General features: G+C 38.5%; 2 protein-coding genes across 7 annotated transcripts in view; one reads left to right on the top strand and one right to left on the bottom strand.

Annotated features, from left to right (window-relative positions):
• NMD3 (NMD3 ribosome export adaptor) overlaps window positions 1–13,645 on the top strand; it is a 129,326-nt gene extending 115,681 nt beyond the window's left edge. For 3 of the 4 annotated variants that reach the window (XR_012129391.1, XR_012129390.1, XR_012129389.1), the window contains 3 exons: window positions 11,172–11,292; window positions 11,980–12,053; window positions 13,511–13,645. Coding sequence is in view for 1 of the 4 variants with exons in the window: in XM_073232138.1 (XP_073088239.1) it covers window positions 11,172–11,177 (6 nt within the window). In the remaining 3 variants the exon portion in view is untranslated. Of the gene's footprint in view, window positions 1–11,171; window positions 11,293–11,979; window positions 12,054–13,510 lie in introns of those variants that run through there. The other variant, XM_073232138.1, reaches the window with a different exon arrangement.
• SPTSSB (serine palmitoyltransferase small subunit B) overlaps window positions 1–19,173 on the bottom strand; it is a 68,220-nt gene that overhangs the window by 44,408 nt on the left and 4,639 nt on the right. For 2 of the 3 annotated variants that reach the window (XR_012129392.1, XM_017657838.3), the window contains exon 2: window positions 13,606–13,702. The gene's annotated coding sequence lies outside the window, so the exon portion shown is untranslated. The remainder of the gene's footprint in view (window positions 1–13,605; window positions 13,703–19,173) is intronic. The other variant, XM_073232142.1, reaches the window with a different exon arrangement.

The following is a 19,173-nucleotide window of genomic DNA, read 5'->3' as shown; positions in this document are numbered from 1 at the left end:
GCCCATGTGTCCACCGCCCTACATTATGTGTGCTAATCATGATGCCCCGTTTTCCCCTTATCCCTCCCTTCCCACCCATCTTCCCCAGTCCCTTTCCCTTTGGTAACTGTTAGTCCATTCTTGGGTTCTGTGAGTCTACTGCTCTTTTGTTCTTTCAGTTTTTTCTTTATTGTTATACTCCACAGATGAGTGAAATCATTTGGTACTTGTCTTTCTCTGCCTGGCTTATTTCACTAAGCATAATACCCTCTAGCTCCATCCATATTGTTGTAAATGGTAGGATTTGTTTTCTTCTTATGGCTGAATAATATTCCATTGTGTATATGTACCACATCTTCTTTATCCATTCATCTACTGATGGACACTTAGGTTGTTTCCATTTCTTGGCTATTGTAAATAGTGCTGCGATAAACATAGGGGTGCATCTGTCTTTTTCAAAACTGCATTCTTAGGGTAAATTCCTAGGAGTAGAATTCCTGGGTCAAATGGTATTTCTATTTTTAGTTTTTTGAGGAACCTCCAGACTGCTTTCCACAATGGTTGAACTAGCTTACATTCCCACCAGCAGTGTAGGAGGGTTTCCCTTTCTCCACATCCTCGCCAACACTTGTCATTGTTTGTCTTTTGGATGTTGGCCATCCTAATTGGTGTGAGGTGATATCTCATTGTGGTTTTAATTCAACTTGCAATTTTATATTTTGGAGATTCTTTCCTTAAACCTCATGAACCAATCTATGCTAATTAGGCTTTGCCTTAAGTGAAAGTTGTGGCTGGTCTGATCTATCCATACCACTAAAATGTTGTCCCTATCAGCAATAAGGCTGTTTTGCTTTCTTATCATTCATGTGTTCCCTGGAGTAGCACTTTTAATTTCTTTCAAGCACTTTTCATTTACATTGACAACTTGGTTGTTTGGTGTAAGAAGACCTGCTTTAAGCTTGTCTAGGGTTTTGACATGCATGCCTCACTAAGTTTAATCATTTCTAGCTTCTGATTTAAAGTGATGCACATGCACTCTTCTTCTCACTTAAACACTTAGAGTCTATTGTAGGGTTATTAATTGTCCTAAGTTCAATATTGTTGCATCTCAGAGAATAGGGAGGCCTGAGGAGAGGGAGAGCGATGGAATGGCAGATCTGTGGAGCAGTCAGAACACATACAACACTTACTGATTAAGTTTGCCATGTTATATAGGCACAATTCGTGGGGCCCCAAAACAAATACAATAGTAACATTAAAGTTCACCAGTCACAAATCACCATTTCAAATATAATAGTAATAAAAATACTTTGAAATATGGTGAGGATTACTAAAATGTGACACAGAAGCAAAGGGAGCAAATGCTGTTGGAAAAATGGTGCTGACAGACTTGTTCTATGCAGGGTCCCCATGAGCCTTCAATTTGTAAAAAAAAAAAAAAAGTGCAATTATCTATGAAACACAATAAAGCAAAGCACAGTGAAGCAAGGCATGCCTGTATCTTCCTCTAAGTTTTCTCTGGTAACCCCAGTGTTTTCTGTACCCCACAGAAAGTTGCATCTTTACTTTTCCTGGGAATGTCCTTTCCATCTTAGAATCACCCTAGCCATCCTTTGGCAAACAATTCCTCATGCTGATACCAGAGTGAATGTTAGAAGTCTGACCAGAAGTGATGGATTTGTCGGTCAAGTCTTTAGAATGAGGTATAAAAACCAACTTAAAAGTTTGTGATAAAGCCAGAGAAGAAAACCATAACCATAGGTTAATTAAGGAACTTTCTTTATACATTCATGAATTAGTTGGACAATTCCATAGATTCATCACAGAAGATGAAATAAATGATTGTAAGTCAAAGCACGTTATTGCTTTCAGGTAACTTACTCTAATTGTTTTATCATCTTGTGTTTAGAAGTCAATTACTAAAATACACACTAAAAGGTAAAAGTCTCACCAACAGTTTAGCTAGGCTGTTGTTGGTACAGTGTTGGTTTGATTTATACACAAGAGAAGACTGTTTTTGTGGCCCTGTGAACCAACCTTATTGCCTCCAACTCATTAACACAAAAGCAGAACAATATGAAAGATGTATTTCCAGTTCAATTATCAATTGAGGCCATTGAGCAATATGATATGTGTTGAGTAACTGTAATTTCTAAGCAGTCCTTGTTGTTTTGAATTTTCTGCTGGACTACAGAGGAATTTATGAATGAAGGACTTCTGCCTGGGAAAGAAAATTTGGAATATGACTTTAACCGAAAATTTCATGATAATTTAAGAACTATTTGGATTAGATCAATCTTAATGTTGTGTGGCTATCAAAAAGAAGACATATATTTTGACACTAAAAAAAGAGCCAGCAAGTGCATTAGTGTTGAGTATATATTATGAATAGGAAGAGAAATTTGTAATGGGGGATGTTAGATTTTGTCTTCTTCCTGGTGTTCATTCATTTATTCATACAGACACAGGGCAAGTACCCCTGTTTATTTCTGCCAGTATTGGAATGGAGAGTAGGGCTTCTGGGCCAAGTTTCTAGTCATAATATAATTTCTGAGGATGAGCCTCTTTATTACTGTCTTATTTTTTTTCAAAAACACCTGTAATCCTATAAAGAAGGAAGGAGGAAGGAGCTGCTTCTTTCTGAAGATACTATACCCAAGGGCAGCCAAGTTGTTTTTAGAAGTAAAAAGTAAACAGAGCTGCAACATTAACAATGGCCTTAAAGTCATTAAAAATCATTTTTTAGAAGTCATTAAATGTATACACATATTAAAGCAGCTTTATTCACAATAGCTAAAAGGTGGAAACTGTCCAAATGTCCATCAGCATATGAAGGGATAAACAAAATATATGTGCATACAAGGGAATATTATCGATCCTTAAAAAGTAAGGAAATCCTGTCACAGGCTACAAAAGGGATGAACCTTGACGACATTATGCTAAGTGAAATAAGCCAGTCAGATAAAGACAAATGCTGTATGATTTCACTTACATGGGATATCTATAGTCAAACTCATAGAAACAAATAAGAATGCTGGAGGAAAGGGAAATTGGGAGTTGTTCTTCACTGGGTATGGAGTTTCAGTTTTGTAAAATGAAAGCATTCTGGAGACTGGTTGTCTAACAATGTGAACATAAACACTACTCAACTGTACATTTAAAAATGGTTGGGTGGAGCCAAGATGGCGGCATGTAGAGCAGCAGAAATCTCCCAAAACCACATATATCTATGAAAATATAACAAAGACAACTCTTCCTAAAATAGAGATCAGAGGACACAGGACAACATCCAGACCACATCCAAACCTGCGAGAACCCAGTGCCTCACCAAGGGGGTAAAATACAAGCCCCCACCCAGCGGGACCTGAGTGCCCCTCCCCCCAGCTCCCGGCGGGAGGACGGGAGTCAGTAGGGAGGGAGAAGGAGCCCAGGACTGATGAAGACCCAGACCCAGCCATCCGGACCAGAGCGCAGACACAGTGCATGAGCAGGGTCCTGGATACTAGGGAAACAGGGTGGCAGGACCGGTGAGCAGGTGCCTGAGGCTGATGACGGAGAACAAAGAAACGGGAGTGGCCATTTTTTTTTTTTTTTTGGCGAGTGCTTTTTGGAAGTCTTAAAGGGACAGGGACCCCAATACTAGGGAAACAGGGAAGCAAGACCGGTGAGCGGGTGCCTGAGACCGGTGCCTGAGGACAAAGAAAATTGTGCGTTTTTCTTTTCTTTTTTTTTTTATTAATTATTTATTTATTTATTTTTTGTTGCTGTTGTTTTGGTTTGGAGAGTGCTTTTTGGAAGTCTTAAAGGGGCAGGGCAGGACACTTAGTCCAGAGGCAGGGAATCTGGGGATCTCTGGGCACTCTAACCACCTGGGCAGCAGGGAGCACAGAGGCCCCTTATGGAGATAAATAGCCTCCCGGCCACTCCCCCTCCAATGGGGCTCCACCATTTTGGAGCAGCAGCCCAAGCCAGGCAATGCCCACAGCAACAGCAGAGATAAACTCCATAGGGGCCAGGCAAGAATCAGAAGCCCCGCCTGCATGCAGCTGCTCAGCACAAGCCACTAGAGGTCGCTATTCTCCCAGGAGAGGAAGGCCACAAACCAACAAGAAGGAAAGCTCTTCCAGCTGTCACTCGTACCAGTTCTGCAAACTATCTCTATCACCAAGAAAAGGCAAAACTACAGGCAGGCAAAGATCACAGAGACAACACCTGAGAAGGAGACAGACCTAACCAGTCTTCCTGAAAAAGAATTCAAAATAAAAATCATGAAGATGCTGATGGAGATGCAGAGACAAATGCAACAGCAATGGGATGAAGTCCGGAGGGAGATCACAGATGTCAGGAAGGAGATCACAGAAGTGAAACAAACCCTGGAAGGATTTATAAGGAGAATGGATAAGATGCAAGAGGCCATTGAAGGAATAGAAACCAGAGAACAGGAACGTATAGAAGCTGACGTAGAGAGAGACAAAAGGATCTCCAGGAATGAAACAATACTAAGAGAACTATGTGACCAATCCAAAAGGAACAATATCCGTATTGTAGGGGTACCAGAAGAAGAAGAGAGAGGAAAAGGGATAGAAAGTGTCTTTGAAGAAATAATTGCTGAAAACTTACCCAAACTGGGGGAGGAAATAATCAAACAGACCATGGAAATACACAGAATCCCCAACAGAAAGGATCCAAGGAGGACAACACCAAGACAGATAATAATTAAAATGGCAAGGATCAAGGACAAGGAAAGAGTTTTAAAGGCAGCTAGAGAGAAAAAGGTCACCTATAAAGGAAAACCCATCAGGCTAACATCAGACTTCTCGACAGAAACCCTACAGGCCAGAAGAGAATGGCATGATATATTTAATACAATGAAACAGAAGGGCCTTGAACCAAGGATACTGTATCCAGCACGACTATCATTTAAATTTGATAGTGGGATTAAACAATTCCCAGACAAGCAAAAGCTGAGGGAATTTGCTTCCCACACACCACCTCTACAGGGCATCCTACAGGGACTGCTCTAGATGGGAGCACTCCTAAAAAGAGCACAGAACAAAACACACAACATATGAAGAATGGAGGAGGAGGAATAAGAAGGGAGAGAAGAAAAGAATCTCCAGACAGTGTATATAATGGCTCAATAAGTGAGCTAAGTTAGGCAGTAAGATACTAAAGAGGCTAACCTTGAACCTTTGGTAACCACGAATTTAAAGCCTGCAATGGCAATAAGTACATATCTCTCAATAGTCACCCTAAATGTAAATGGACTTAATGCACCAATCAAAAGACACAGAGTAATAGAATGGATAAAAAAGCAAGACCCATCTATATGCTGCTTACAAGAAACACACCTCAAACCCAAAGACATGCACAGACTAAAAGTCAAGGGATGGAAAAACATATTTCAGGCAAACAACAGTGAGAAGAAAGCAGGGGTTGCAGTACTAATATCAGACAAAATAGACTTCAAAACAAAGAAAGTAACAAGAGATAAAGAAGAACACTACATAATGATAAAGGGCTCAGTCCAACAAGAGGACATAACAATTCTAAATATATATGCACCCAACACAGGAGCACCAGCATATGTGAAACAAATACTAACAGAACTAAAGAGGGAAATAGACTGCAATGCATTCTTTTTAGGACACCTCAACACACCACTCACCCCAAGGATAGATTCACCGGGCAGAAAATAAGTAAGGACACAGAGGCACTGAACAACACACTAGAACAGATGGACCTAATAGACATCTATAGAACTCTACATCCAAAAGCAACAGGATATACATTCTTCTCAAGTGCACATGGAACATTCTCCAGAATAGACCACATACTAGGTCACAAAAAGAGCTTCAGTAAATTCCAAAATACTGAAATTCTACCAACCAATTTTTCAGACCACAAAGGTATAAAACTAGAAATAAATTCTACAGAGAAAACAAAAAGGCTCACAAACACATGGAGGCTTAACAACATGCTCCTACATAATGAATGGATCAACGAAAAAATTAAAATAGAGATCAAGGAATATACGGAAACAAATGACAACAACAACAAAAAGCCACAACTTCCGTGGGACGCAGCGAAAGCAGTCTGAAGAGGAAAGTATATAGCGATCCAGGCACACTTGAAGAAAGAAGAACAATCCCAAATGAATAGTCTAACATCACAATTATTGAAACTGGAAAAAGAAGAACAAATGAGGCCTAAAGTCAGCAGAAGGAGGGACATAATAAATATCAGAGAAGAAATAAACAAAATTGAGAAGAATAAAACAATAGCAAAAACCAAGGAAACCAAGAGCTGGTTCTTTGAGAAAATAAACAAAATAGATAAGCCTCTAGCCAAACTTACTAAGAGAAAAAGAGAATCAACACAAATCAACAGAATTAGAAATGAGAATGGAAAAATCATGACAGACTCCACAGAAATACAAAGAATTATTAAAGACTGCTATGAAAACATATATGCCAACAAGCTGGAAAACCTAGAAGAAATGGACCATTTCCTGGAAGAATACAACCTCCCAAGACTGACCAAGGAAGAAACACAAAAGTTAAACAAACCAATTATGAGCAAAGAAATTGAAACAGTAATAAAAAAACTACCCAAGAACAAAACCCCAGGGCTGGACGGATTTACCTTGGAATTTTATCAGACACACAGAGAAGACATAATACCCATTCTCCTTAAAGTGTTCCAAAAAATAGAAGAGGAGAGAATACTCCCAAACTCATTCTATGAAGCCAACATCACCCTAATACCAAAACCAGGCAAAGACCCCACCAAAAAAGAAAATTACAGACCAATATCCCTGATGAATGTAGATGAAAAATACTCAATAAAATATTAGCAAACCGAATTCAAAAATATATCAAAAGGATCATACACCATGACCAAGTGGGATTCATCCCAGGGATGCAAGGATGGTACAATGTTCGAAAATCCATCAACATCATCCACCACATCAACAAAAAGAAGGACAAAAACCACATGATCATCTCCATAGATGCTGAAAAAGCATTTGACAGAATTCAACATCCATCATGATAAAAACTCTCAGCAAAATGGGAATAGACAGCAAGTACCTCAACATAATAAAGGCCATATATGATAAACCCACAGCCAACATTATACTGAACAGCGAGAAGCTGAAAGCATTTCCTCTGAGATTGGGAACTAGACAGGGATGCCCCCTCTCCCCATTGTTATTTAACATAGTACTAGAGGTCCTAGCCACGGCAATCAGACAAAACAAAGAAATACAAGGAATCCAGATTGGTAAAGAAGAAGTTAAACTGTCACTATTTGCAGATGACATGATATTGTACATAAAAAACCCTAAAGACTCCACTCCAAAACTACTAGAACTGATATCAGAATATAGCAAAGTTACAGGATACAAAATTAACACACAGAAATCTGTAGCTTTCCTATACACTAACAATGAACCAATAGAAAGAGAAATCAGGAAAACAATTCCATTCACCATTGCATCAAAAAGAATAAAATACCTAGGAATAAACCTAACCAAAGAAGTGAAAGACCTATACCCTGAAAACTACAAGTCACTCTTAAGAGAAATTAAACGGGACACTAACAAATGGAAACTCATCCCATTCTCATGGCTAAGAAGAATTAAGATAATCAAAATGGCCATCCTGCCCAAAGCAATATACAGATTTGATGCAATTCCTATCAAATTACCAGCAACATTCTTCAATGAACTGGAACAAATGATTCAAAAATTCATATGGAAACACCAAAGACTCCGAATAGCCAAAGCAATCCTGAGAAAGAAGAATAAAGTAGGGGGATCTCACTCCCCAACTTCAAGCTCTACTACAAAGCCATAGTAATCAAGACAATTTGGTACTGGCACAAGAACAGAGCCACAGACCAGTGGAACAGATTAGAGACTCCAGACATTAACCCAGATATATATGGTCAGTTAATATTTGATAAAGGAGCCATGGACATTCAATGGGGAAATGACAGTCTCTTCAACAGATGGTGGGCAAAACTGGACAGCTACATGTAGGAGAATGAAACTGGACCATTGTCTAACCCCATATACAATGGTAAATTCAAAATGGATCAAAGACTTGAATGTAAGTCATGAAACCATAAAACTCTTAGAAAAATCCATAGGCAAAATTCTCTTAGACATAAACATGAGTGACCTCTTCTTGAACATATCTCCCCGGGCAAGGAAAACAACAGCAAAAATGAACAAGTGGGACTATATTAAACTGAAAAGCTTCTGTACAGCAAAGGACACCATCAATAGAACAAAAAGGTACCCTACAGTATGGGAGAATATATTTGTAAATGACAGATCCGATAAAGGCTTGACATCCAAAATATATAAAGAGCTCACCCACCTCAACAAACAAAAAGCAAATAATCCAATTAAAAAATGGGCAGAGGAACTGAACAGACAGTTATCCATAAAAGATATTCAGACGGCCAACAGACACATGAAAAGATGCTCCACATCGCTAATTATCAGAGAAATGCAAATTAAAACTACAATGAGATATCACCTCACACCAGTAAGGATGGCTGCCATCGAAAAGACAAACAACAACAAATGTTGGTGAGGCTGTGGAGAAAGGGGAACCCTCCTACACTGCTGGTGGAAATGTAAATTAGTTCAACCATTGTGGAAAGCAGTATGGAGGTTCATCAAAATGCTCAAAACAGACCTACCATTTGACCCAGGAATTCCAGTCCTAGGAATTTACCCAAAAACACAGCAATCAAGTTTGAGAAAGACAGATGCACCCCTATGTTTATTGCAGCACTATTTACAATAGCCAAGAATTGGAAGCAACCTAAATGTCTATCAGTAGATGAATGGATAAAGAAGATGTGGTACATATACACAATGGAATACTACTCAGCCATAAGAAGAGGGAAAATCCTACCATTTGCAGCAGCATGGATGGAGCTGGAGGGTATTATGCTCAGTGAAATAAGCCAAGCGGAGAAAGAGAAATGCCAAATGATTTCACTCATCTGTGGAGTATAAGAACAAAGGAAAAACTGAAGGAACAAAACAGCAGCGGAATTACAGAACCCAAAAATGGACTAACACGTACCAAAGGGAAAGGGACTGGGGAGGATGGGTGGGTAGGGAGGGATAGGGGGGGGGGAGAAGAAAGGGGGTATTAAGATTAGCATGCATAGAGGGGAGGGAGATAAGGGAGGGCTGTACAACACAGAGAAGACAAGTAGTGATTCTACAACATTTTGCTATGCTGATGGACAGTTATTGTAAAGTGGTTTATAGGGGGGAACCTGGTATAGGGGAGAGCCTAGTAAACATAATATTCTTCATGTAAGTGTAGATAAAGGATTTAAAAAAAAAAGAAAGAAAGAAAAGGGGATTACTCTTTGATAGGATAAAACTAACTGTAAATCAATGATTAATGCATGCTTTAAATATCCTTAATTTTGATCACTTAAAGAGTGTCAGATGATTGGCTATGGAGGTACACTTTTCTGATAATATTCCTTCCTCTTAAAAAAAAAAAAAGCAGTTCCAGTGTGGTCACCTCCAATGAGTTCTACACAATGGTATAAAGGGCATATCAAAGTGTGGGCAAAGCGTCTGTTTGTGTTTATACAGAGGATCAAAGCCTAATTTGGCTACCCAGAAAATGAACTAAGATACAATATGAAGAAGAACTTCCAACATCAGCACTCTCTGGAAGAGTCATACCAGAAGATGACCATCAAAAACCTCAACAAAGATCCAGGCGATGCTGCAGTTGTAGCTGCATCATAGACAAATTTTCACAAATGCCTAGGGTGCCTAACTGGTTTTCTTGGCTTCACTGGAGATGGCTGGTAATTATAGATCTGCTTTGGTTATGTAACTGTATTCCTATTATGTTAATGTGTGTGCATAATTTAGTTAGTAGTTTAAAACCTATACATGCTTACGTTACTCTACAAGAAGATATGTCAAAGAAATAATCAATCTTCCCATGTTTTCTTCTGTCTGCTACCTCTATAGCTTTTCTTCTTCCTTCCTAATTACAACCCTTAAAATAGAATTCGTGCCTCATATCGAATTTACCGAGTATCATAATTCCTCCAAGTGGTAAAGATACCTTAAGACAAATGCTGGGCACAGAAGCCACAGGGCATAAATCTGCAAAGAAGTAAAAAGCTAACCTTTTCAAACAATATGGCTTCTCTCTCACTTACCAACTTTACATCTCCCTGTATGGCCCCGGAAGATGACTGGTTAGCCAGAGACGGGTAAGATTCTTCAAGGGAGGAACAACCTAAGACAGGCACAGTCGCAGGGGGGCCATGAGGTGAGAAATTGGGGATCAACAGTGGTGAGTCTTAGAACCTCACCCCCCCTGTTTTGAGAGAAATCTTCTGCATCCGTGGATGTTTTAATGCCCTTGTCTAGCTTGGATTAACACATAGTCTACAGGCACACACCTGATCATCTACAATTACTCTCTTACAACACTAAACTATGTTTTCTACCTTTATCTTGCATCTACCTACCACTTCAGCATTTTGTTAAAAATAAAAATAATAATAATAAAGAGAGAAATGTGGGATCCACATATAAATCAAGTATAAAAATCAAACGAATATTCATATTTGACCTGATTGTTTATAGTTCATAATGCGTGATCAAAACTGAAAGTTTCTGTGATGACTGCCCTTGTACTGTTCACGATCTAAGAACTTACTCGCTATGTAAGAATCTGTTCACCATGTAAGAACTTGTTCATTATGCTTCAGAAGATTGGAGACTGATGAAAATTAGGCTTGAGATGGATTAATGATTGTGCATTGAGCATTGACTCCCCTATACAGCATTTTATTGTTGTTAACAACCATTTGATCAATAAATATGAGAGATGCACTCTCAAAAAAAAATGGTTAAGATGGTAAATTTTTATGTTATGTACATTTTAAGACCCCAGTCCCAAGAGCACTTAAAAAGGGAGTAAGAGTGGGAAAATGGTGAAATCATTTGGCTGGAACTGCTTTTCTACTGTCATTACAAACCCCTTTCCAGGCAGTAGTGTTGCATGAACATTATAAACAGTTCTACTTTTCTTTCCCCCCCCCCATCTTTTGGCCTTCAGACTCACAATTTGGTAAAGGAACTACTTGCTTACTGTTTGTTTCTATGGACTTGGTTTTCTTAGGAATGAGAAGCCTGACACGAAGAATTAAGCCTTTATCTCATCCTTACCTATTGTAAACATATATGATGTGTCCTCAGAAACAGAAGACTTTTTCCCAAGGGCCAATCTGAGGGTGAGGAAGGTGAGCTACTACAATACTGATTTGTCAAAAGTACACCTGCTGTTCATTCTGTCCTTTGTGAATAAATGTGGGCTTGTCAAGAATAGCAGAGGGAATCTCCCAAGACATAAAACTGTTTGGATTAAGATATCATAGTAGGTTGAATGGTGGTGCCCAAAAAGATATGTCTACATCCTGCAACCTGTGAATGTGACCTTATTTGAGATAAAGTCTTTGTTAATGTAATTAAGCTGTATCTCAGCCAGAGATCCTGAGATTACTCAGGTCAGTCCTAAATCCAATGACAGGTGTCTTCAGAAGAGACACACAGTAGAAGGCCACACAAAGACAAAGGTGGAGATCCGAGTTATTTAGCCATAAGCCGAGGAACACCCGGAGCCACCAGAAGCTGAAAGAGGCAAGGGAGAAGTTAGTCTAGGAAGCTTTAGAGGGAGTGCAGCCCTGCTGACACCTTGATTTTGGACTTCTAGCCTCCAGAACTGTTGGACAATAAATTTCTCTTATTTTAAGCCATCAATGCTGTAGACCTGTTACAGCAGCCCTAGGAAACAAATTCAAATCTTTTCCTTAAAAACAGTGGAATCTTAAACTGTGGAACTCTCCTCAGAGAACAGAAACAGCACTTATTTAATATCACTGTATCAGGCACTGGCTTGATGCTTAACTTAAATAATTCCTGTTTTAAAGATGAAAACCCTGAGTCCCGAAGTCTCATGGTGACCACGGGGGAGCTGGGTGGAATCCTGCCTAGACACAGCGTGGTGAGTAGTTAAGTGCTCTAGCTCTGCGTCTTGTGTGGCTTTGATGCTGGCTAAGTTACTCAACCATTCTGACTCAGTTTCCTCAGCTGAAAAATAGGAACGGTGATTTCTGGGAAGATTAAAAATATAAAGTATTTTCAGAATAATACCTAGAAAGGGCTAAATGAATGTTAACTGTTATAATTACTATACACTATACTAATAATATACTATTGCTAAGGCTATGAATACCATGCAAAGAATAAAAGAGAATGAGAGAAGAATAAACAAGTTTAAATCCATAAAAAAAGAGAGAGAGAATGAGGTTACTTTTAAGGCAGGTCATGTGAACTTTTATCAGTTATTAAATTAGAAGACACTTTTAGAGAGATTATTCTTCAGATTGTTTATTCAGTTTTGGTGTGGCTGTCATAAAGAAAATAAGAAATATATTACCTAATTTCAAACATGAGGAAACTGATGCTAATTAAATTTTTGTACCTTGCTTATTGTCAGAAGCCCAGAAGAAAACATTAGGATTCAGTCCTAAGAGTATCTCACCTCAAAGTGGTCTTTCTATTACACCATACTGCCTCCTACAACAGTGCTTTATAAATGCTGTGTCCAACAACTATTTTTGAAATAGTAAAATCAAGCCTCTTTATCAATAAACTAAAGTAATATTGGCATTTCCCAAACTATATTGAAATGAAAAATTATTGCTAACCATTTCAGGACCATAAATCTCTTAAAACACTGTAGCAGAAGGGAAGATTAAGAAACAATCATTCAGAAAATAAATCTTTCTTTGTGTTCATACCCACTACTTTTTTCCCCCCATTTATTATAGATTTAATAAAGATGAGCAGGCAGCTAGTAGGTAACCTAGATTTTTTTTTCATCTCATTTCATTTCTTTTTTAAAAATAAACAGAAAGAAAATCAGTGTCTTCATATGAAGAGTGACCATTCTCACTTCTATTAACGTTTTTGAAAGAAAATGTATTTATTGTATTTTTCTCTTAATTTGTCCCATCTAGTTAATCAAATATTTATTAAACTATTTACTCCTCTCTTGTATCAAAGTCTTCCAGTATAAGATGCTGCTCCATTTAAATAAAATATGAAGGATGCTAAAACAGAAGTGGCCTTTAACTAGCAGACCCATAAATAAGACAGTAGCTGGTGCTATGCAATCCTGATATTGGCACTTATACTGGGGTTGGTAGGATGTTCTTAACCTGGAGACCAAGAACTTGGTGGTAGTGGGGAATCTATGAATTCCTTGATGTGTTTGTAAATTTTACATAAATATTTTTCTGCATGCATTTCAGAGGAGGCTGTAAAGTCCATAAGTTAAGAACCACTGTTTCAAGGCCTTATTACTAAAGTTAATTGCTACATTTTGCTCCTTTGTATCATCCTAAATGCCATTATAATATCAAGTCTGTAATAAATGTTTGTTACTTGTTTATGTAGGGACCAGAAGCTCCATCTTGTTAAAGATACATCTTGTAATCAAAAGGGTCATATTTCTGAAAGTGAGATTCCATGATATAATCAGAAGAATTTACCTGCCTAGGAGCGTCCAGGTCTGAGTTCTCGTTCTTGCTTCTTCACGGAATGATCCTGTGTGGGTTAATTCTCCAGTCCGGGTTGCTGTTTCTTCATCTGTAAAATAAAGATTTGAGTTAAATAAACCCAAAGATGCCTTCAAACTTAAAATAATTCTGTTCTATGTAAAAGATTTTTAAACCTCTTAGGTGGATGATCACTGATGAAATTCTAGAACATATTTTAAAAACAAGGTATGATGAGCTAACTTTATTTTAAAAATTATTTTTAGAGAAGGGCACAGTTTGAGGACATGCCATTGGCTCATGACTTCCAATGTACACTGAGGACAATAAGGTGTTACATTACCATCTACAACAGAATTGAAGGGAGGCCCCAGGTGGGACAAAGAGACAGGTTAAGTAAGACCTGTCCACCTCACTTTTATCAAAGCAGCCTGCTTTTAATCCACTTTATATACTGGGTTTTTGGATGAGATTTGTTTGTAGAAAATGTTTCTTGATTTTGATTAGTCTCTGTTGATATCCATGGGTTGGGGAGCAAAAAAGGAAACAGATTGGCTTAATCACTGTATTTAAAAATGTGTCTGAAAAACACATAGCACTGGAAACAGAGTCAAAAGCCTTAAGGCTTATTTCCTATTTTCTTATTTATTAGCTGTGTCACATTAGACAAGTCAGTCTTTCTGAATCTTTGTCTTCACATACAGAATTATAATAGTATCTTGTTCACAGGGTAGTTGTAAGAATCAAATGAAATAATGTTTGGGAAAGTGTTTTGTAATTGGTGAACCATCATAAAGATGGTGAATGGGTCTTTAGTAAGCCCCAGGGCTCTGCATTTTGTCCTAAACATTGTAGCATTTTTGTCCATCTGATTTAAGTCGTAGAAAGTATGGGTGATCAAATTTGTAGATAAACCCACGTTATAGGTTGGAGTTATAAAAGGCTTAACACATTTACAGAGTTCTAAGAATGACTGAGGGTAAAATTTTGGGATAAATAAGAAGCCTTATTTTTTAATTCAAAAAACTAATTGTCCAAGTGTTAAATGGGGGAAATGTTGCCTATAATCAGTTCAAGTAAAAAAGACTAAAGAATTTAACTTGACTTCGAGTTCATCATGAGCCAACAGTGTTGTGAAGTGGTTGGCAAATAAATAAATAAATAAATAATCCAATTGTTTTAGTCCATTCAGGCTGTTATAACAAAATACCACAGACTGGGTGCCTTTTGAACAACAGGGATTTATTTTTCACACTTTCGCAGACTGAGAAGTCCAAGATCAAGGTGCCAGCATGTCTGTGTTGTGGGGAAAGGCCCTCTCTTGTTTACAGCTGGCACCTTCTCACTGTGTCCTGACATGGTGGAAAGGCAAGGGATCTCTCTGGAGCCTCTTTTATAAGAACACTAATTCATCCTCATGAATTTAAGCACCTCCCAAAGGCCCCACCTCCTAATACTGTCACCTCTGGAGATTTGGATTCAACAAGTGAATTTTGGGGGGACACATTTAGACCGTAGCACCAGTATCCTTATATATTTATAGAAATGCTATGCGACAGGTGAGAAAAGGGGGCTACAGCTCTTGGCTTTGATTAGCCTCTGTGTTCCAGCTGTTAAAAATGGCCACTCCAGCTGGATGGAGAAAGTCCGCAAGGTTTCCAGTGGGGGAGGAATGTGTCACAGAGGCATTAAAAGATGTACAAGTTTTAATGGGTATTACAGGCTGTCACAGAGGGAAAGATTTGGAATTGTTTTATTGTCCTCAGAGGTGAGTCTCAGGAAAAATCTGAAATAATAAGATCTATCTAAGGGTGAAGGGGTTGCTGGTCGAAGTAGTGAAAATATTCCTGTAGGGAAACTGTTCAAGCAGACTAGATACCTTCTTCTTAGAGTTGCTACCCATCAGGAGGAAGGTTTTAAGAAAAGATTTGTAAAATTTCATCCAATTTAAGATCCTATTCTACAATCTGTCTATCCCACTGGAGAATGATTTGCCTCATTAAATTTGTTTTATATTGTTAATGTACAATTACTTGAACAGCATTATGGTCACTATACTCCCCCTAATATCAAGTCCCCCCCACATACCCCATTGCAGTCACTGTCCATCAGCGTAGTAAGATGCTGTAGAATCATTACTTGTCTTCTCTGTGCATATTGCCTTTCCCGTGTCCACACCCTGCTACACTATGTGTACTAATCATAATGCCCCTTTTCCCCTTCTCCCTTCCTTCCCACCCATCCTCCCCAGTCCCTTTCCCTTTGATAACTGTTAGTCCATTCTTGGGTTCTGTGAGTCTGCTGCTGTTTTGTTCCTTCGATTTTTTTCTTTGTTCTTATACTTCACAGATGAGTGAAATCATTTGATACTTGTCTTTCTCCGCCTGGCTTATTTCACTGAGCATAATACCATCTTGCTCCATCCATGTTGTTGCAAATGGTAGGATTTGTTTTCTTCTTATGGCTGAATAATATTCCATCATGTATATGTACCACATCTTCCTTATCCATTCATCTACTGATGGACACTTAGGTTGCTTCCATTTCTTGGCTATTGTAAATAGTGCTGTGATAAACAGGGGTGCTTATGTCTTTTTCAAACTGGGCTGCTCCATTCTTAGGGTAAATTCCTAAGAGTGGAATTCCTGGGTCAAATGGTATTTCTATTTTGAGTTTTTTTGAGGAACCTCCATACTGCTTTCCACAAAGGTCGAACTAGTTTACATTCCCACCAGCAGTGTAGGAGGGTTCCCCTTTCTCCACATCCTTGCCCAGATATAAACTCATTAAATTTTTTATTAATTTTTAATAAAACAGTGTGGGTTTTGAAATTGGCAAACTGGAATTTGCTGTTGTGTGATATCCAGGATGTTGTTTAACCTCTGTGAACATCAGTCATGTCATCAGTAACACAGAGATAATTATTTCTGTGGTCTTGTGAAGATTATATCAAACAACATTGGTAAAGGGTGCTTAATGGTGCCTGGTCTTGGTATGGCTCAAAGACGGTGATTTTTAGCACCATTATTATTTGTTCCTCTTATTTTCTACATGCGTTTTATTTCCTCTCTTTCTAAGAGATTCCTTTCTGGTGACTGATGAACCCTTCAGAGATGTATGATAAAAGTGGGTAAGGTGGTGACTCCTGAGTCTAGGACATTATCTTGTCCATCAAAACCAGAACGAGGACCTGATTGACTTTTTTCTTTGTTTAAAGTTTTGAACAATAAAACATTCTATTAAATATTTAAGGACCAAGCTTTCCCTTGTAGAGCAGATAAAGTATCTGCCTCCTCAAATAAAAAGGCTTGGTTACTGAAGCATTGGGGCCAGTTACAGATTCTTTCTCTTTTTTTTCTATCAATAAAGTGACTCTAAGCTAATTTTACTTAAAAACTACCCTTCAGTGGACAAGTTAATAAAGGAGAAGCAGTTTCCTATTCTTAGAAGAAAATAAAAAACATGAAATTCCCTCATGGCTAGGGAAGAGGCCAAGAGTATTCTCTCTGATGAAAGTAGAGGGAGGCATTCAATTACTGGGTCTCCACAGGTTGGTTGCAGGTTGGCATTTTGTCTCATTGAGAAGGTAATAGAAAACTGCGTATGAGGAGGCACTATGACAATTCTGACTAAAGATCTTACAGAAAAAGAGGATTTTTAGATTGTCAAAAGAAACAAAAAGATGTAAGGATCAGGTTTTTGTAAGACTTAATTTCAGTATTTCTTTCTTCTGTATCAGTGAAGATTGACTGATGCTTTCTGGGCAAGTACATCCCAGAACAGAGAGGAACTGGAGATTTGGCAATCTGTGGAAGAAAGTTGGTGTGAGAGCAGTTAGAGGTATTAAAAGTTGCTTTGGACATGTCAGTGTGAGCATTTTTCCTTCTTTTCTTCTTTAGTCCTTTTAATTTTCTTGTTCAATATCCTACTTTAATTCCTTCCCAAATTCTCTTTTTATTCTGTTTGAGATCTTGAACTCAAAATGATAACTTTAGCTTGGATTCCCTAATTAAAATCCTTTGATTTTATAATGGAGCTGAAAGAGCAGAGATACAATATTTGAATAGTAAACTGTCACTCAGGAAACTGCCAGATATTTATTGAGCAACTTAAGTCCCAGAACTTTGCTAATCACTTTAATGTATTACCTAATGCAGTTCACTTAACACTATAATGGAGGCATTATTTCTATACCCACTTAATACATGAGGAAACTGAGGATTGAGAAATTTAAAAACTGATCCAAAGTTTCACAGCTAATGTAGAGCAGACACTCTTAACCATTCTGCCAGACTGCCTGTCTGCAAAGATCTCTGATCATGACATCATAACCCAGCAAACCATTCCATCCATCCATCCATTCAATCAAATATTGAGCAAGCATGTACTTGGGATATAAACTATGAATAAGATTGACATGATCATTCTCCTCTGGATGCTTTCTAGACAGGAGGAGGGACAGTTACACAGGCATCCCCACACAGTGTGCTAAGTGCTATGACCGGCAGGTGTAGGGTATTCTGGGGCACAGAAGGAGGCTCCAGCCCAGTGTGGGAGGGGGTGTCAGGACAGGCAGGTCAAAAAGTTCTTGTCCTCATCACTGTGTGCTTCAACTGTTTTGCAGCCAAAGGCATATGATGTAACCTCTAAAAAGAAAGGTTTTTGAAGCAAAGTCCTCCTCTGTGTTCCCTCAGTGCCTGGTACATAGTGACTGCTCAATAAAACCTGTTGAATGAATGAATGAGAATTCTAATTCTACATAGTAGCTCTATTATAACAGAGAGTCTTTTGACGTATTTCTAACTTGATTCTGAAAATTCCTAAATGTTTCTCCTCTAAGCCTGAAATAAATGTCCCCTTTTGACTTAAAAAAATCAGGTCCCTGCTCCCTTTTAAATCATTTAAAAGTGCTGTACCCATTATAAAAAAGGGAAAGCTGCCATACCCATTACATTTTATTAGAATTATGCATCCTCAGGTATCTTTTAAACCAGGTGCCTTGAGTAGAGATTCCGGGAGTCTGGGAAAGTGGAGACGCTCTGTTTGCTTTTTCCCCCTTTTTTCTAGTTGACCTGTGGGGATTCCAGGCTGTGTTCTGTAGTGCTGAAAGATATGCTCTCCCTTCGACTTTTCAGGATGGCCTGGAAATTTTTCTTCCCCTTGACTTCTTCCAGCCTTCTCACTCTTCAAAACGTTTTAACTTTGGGAAAGTGGTTCTTAATTATTTACCACACAATCCTCTGACAGACTACAAGAATCCAGGGCAAAGTGAGAGAGCAAGGCCAAAGGCTAACAATGTCACTCAACAAGAAGTTTTGTTATCATAAGGCGGAGGGCTGTGTTTTATTTAGAGTGTAGGTCTTTAGAGCAGGTATTAGGTTATGTCTTCTTTGTGCCAGCTTGGAATGTGTTGGGGTAATGTAATATTTTCCTTAGTGAAAAAGCAGCAAATTCAAGGTAGTAAGATAATGCTGATGGGAAGGGGAAATCAAGGCTTCCAAACTGGGGAGACGTTAACCTGGAGCTGGTACTGGAGTCACTGTGGCCAGGTTACTTTCTAAT

This window comes from Manis javanica, chromosome 3, assembly GCF_040802235.1.
Source record: "Manis javanica isolate MJ-LG chromosome 3, MJ_LKY, whole genome shotgun sequence".
In the NCBI taxonomy this organism is placed as follows: domain Eukaryota; kingdom Metazoa; phylum Chordata; class Mammalia; order Pholidota; family Manidae; genus Manis; species Manis javanica.
The sequence above is the reverse complement of the archived record's forward strand: the minus strand, read 5'-3'. Positions and strand labels throughout refer to the sequence as shown.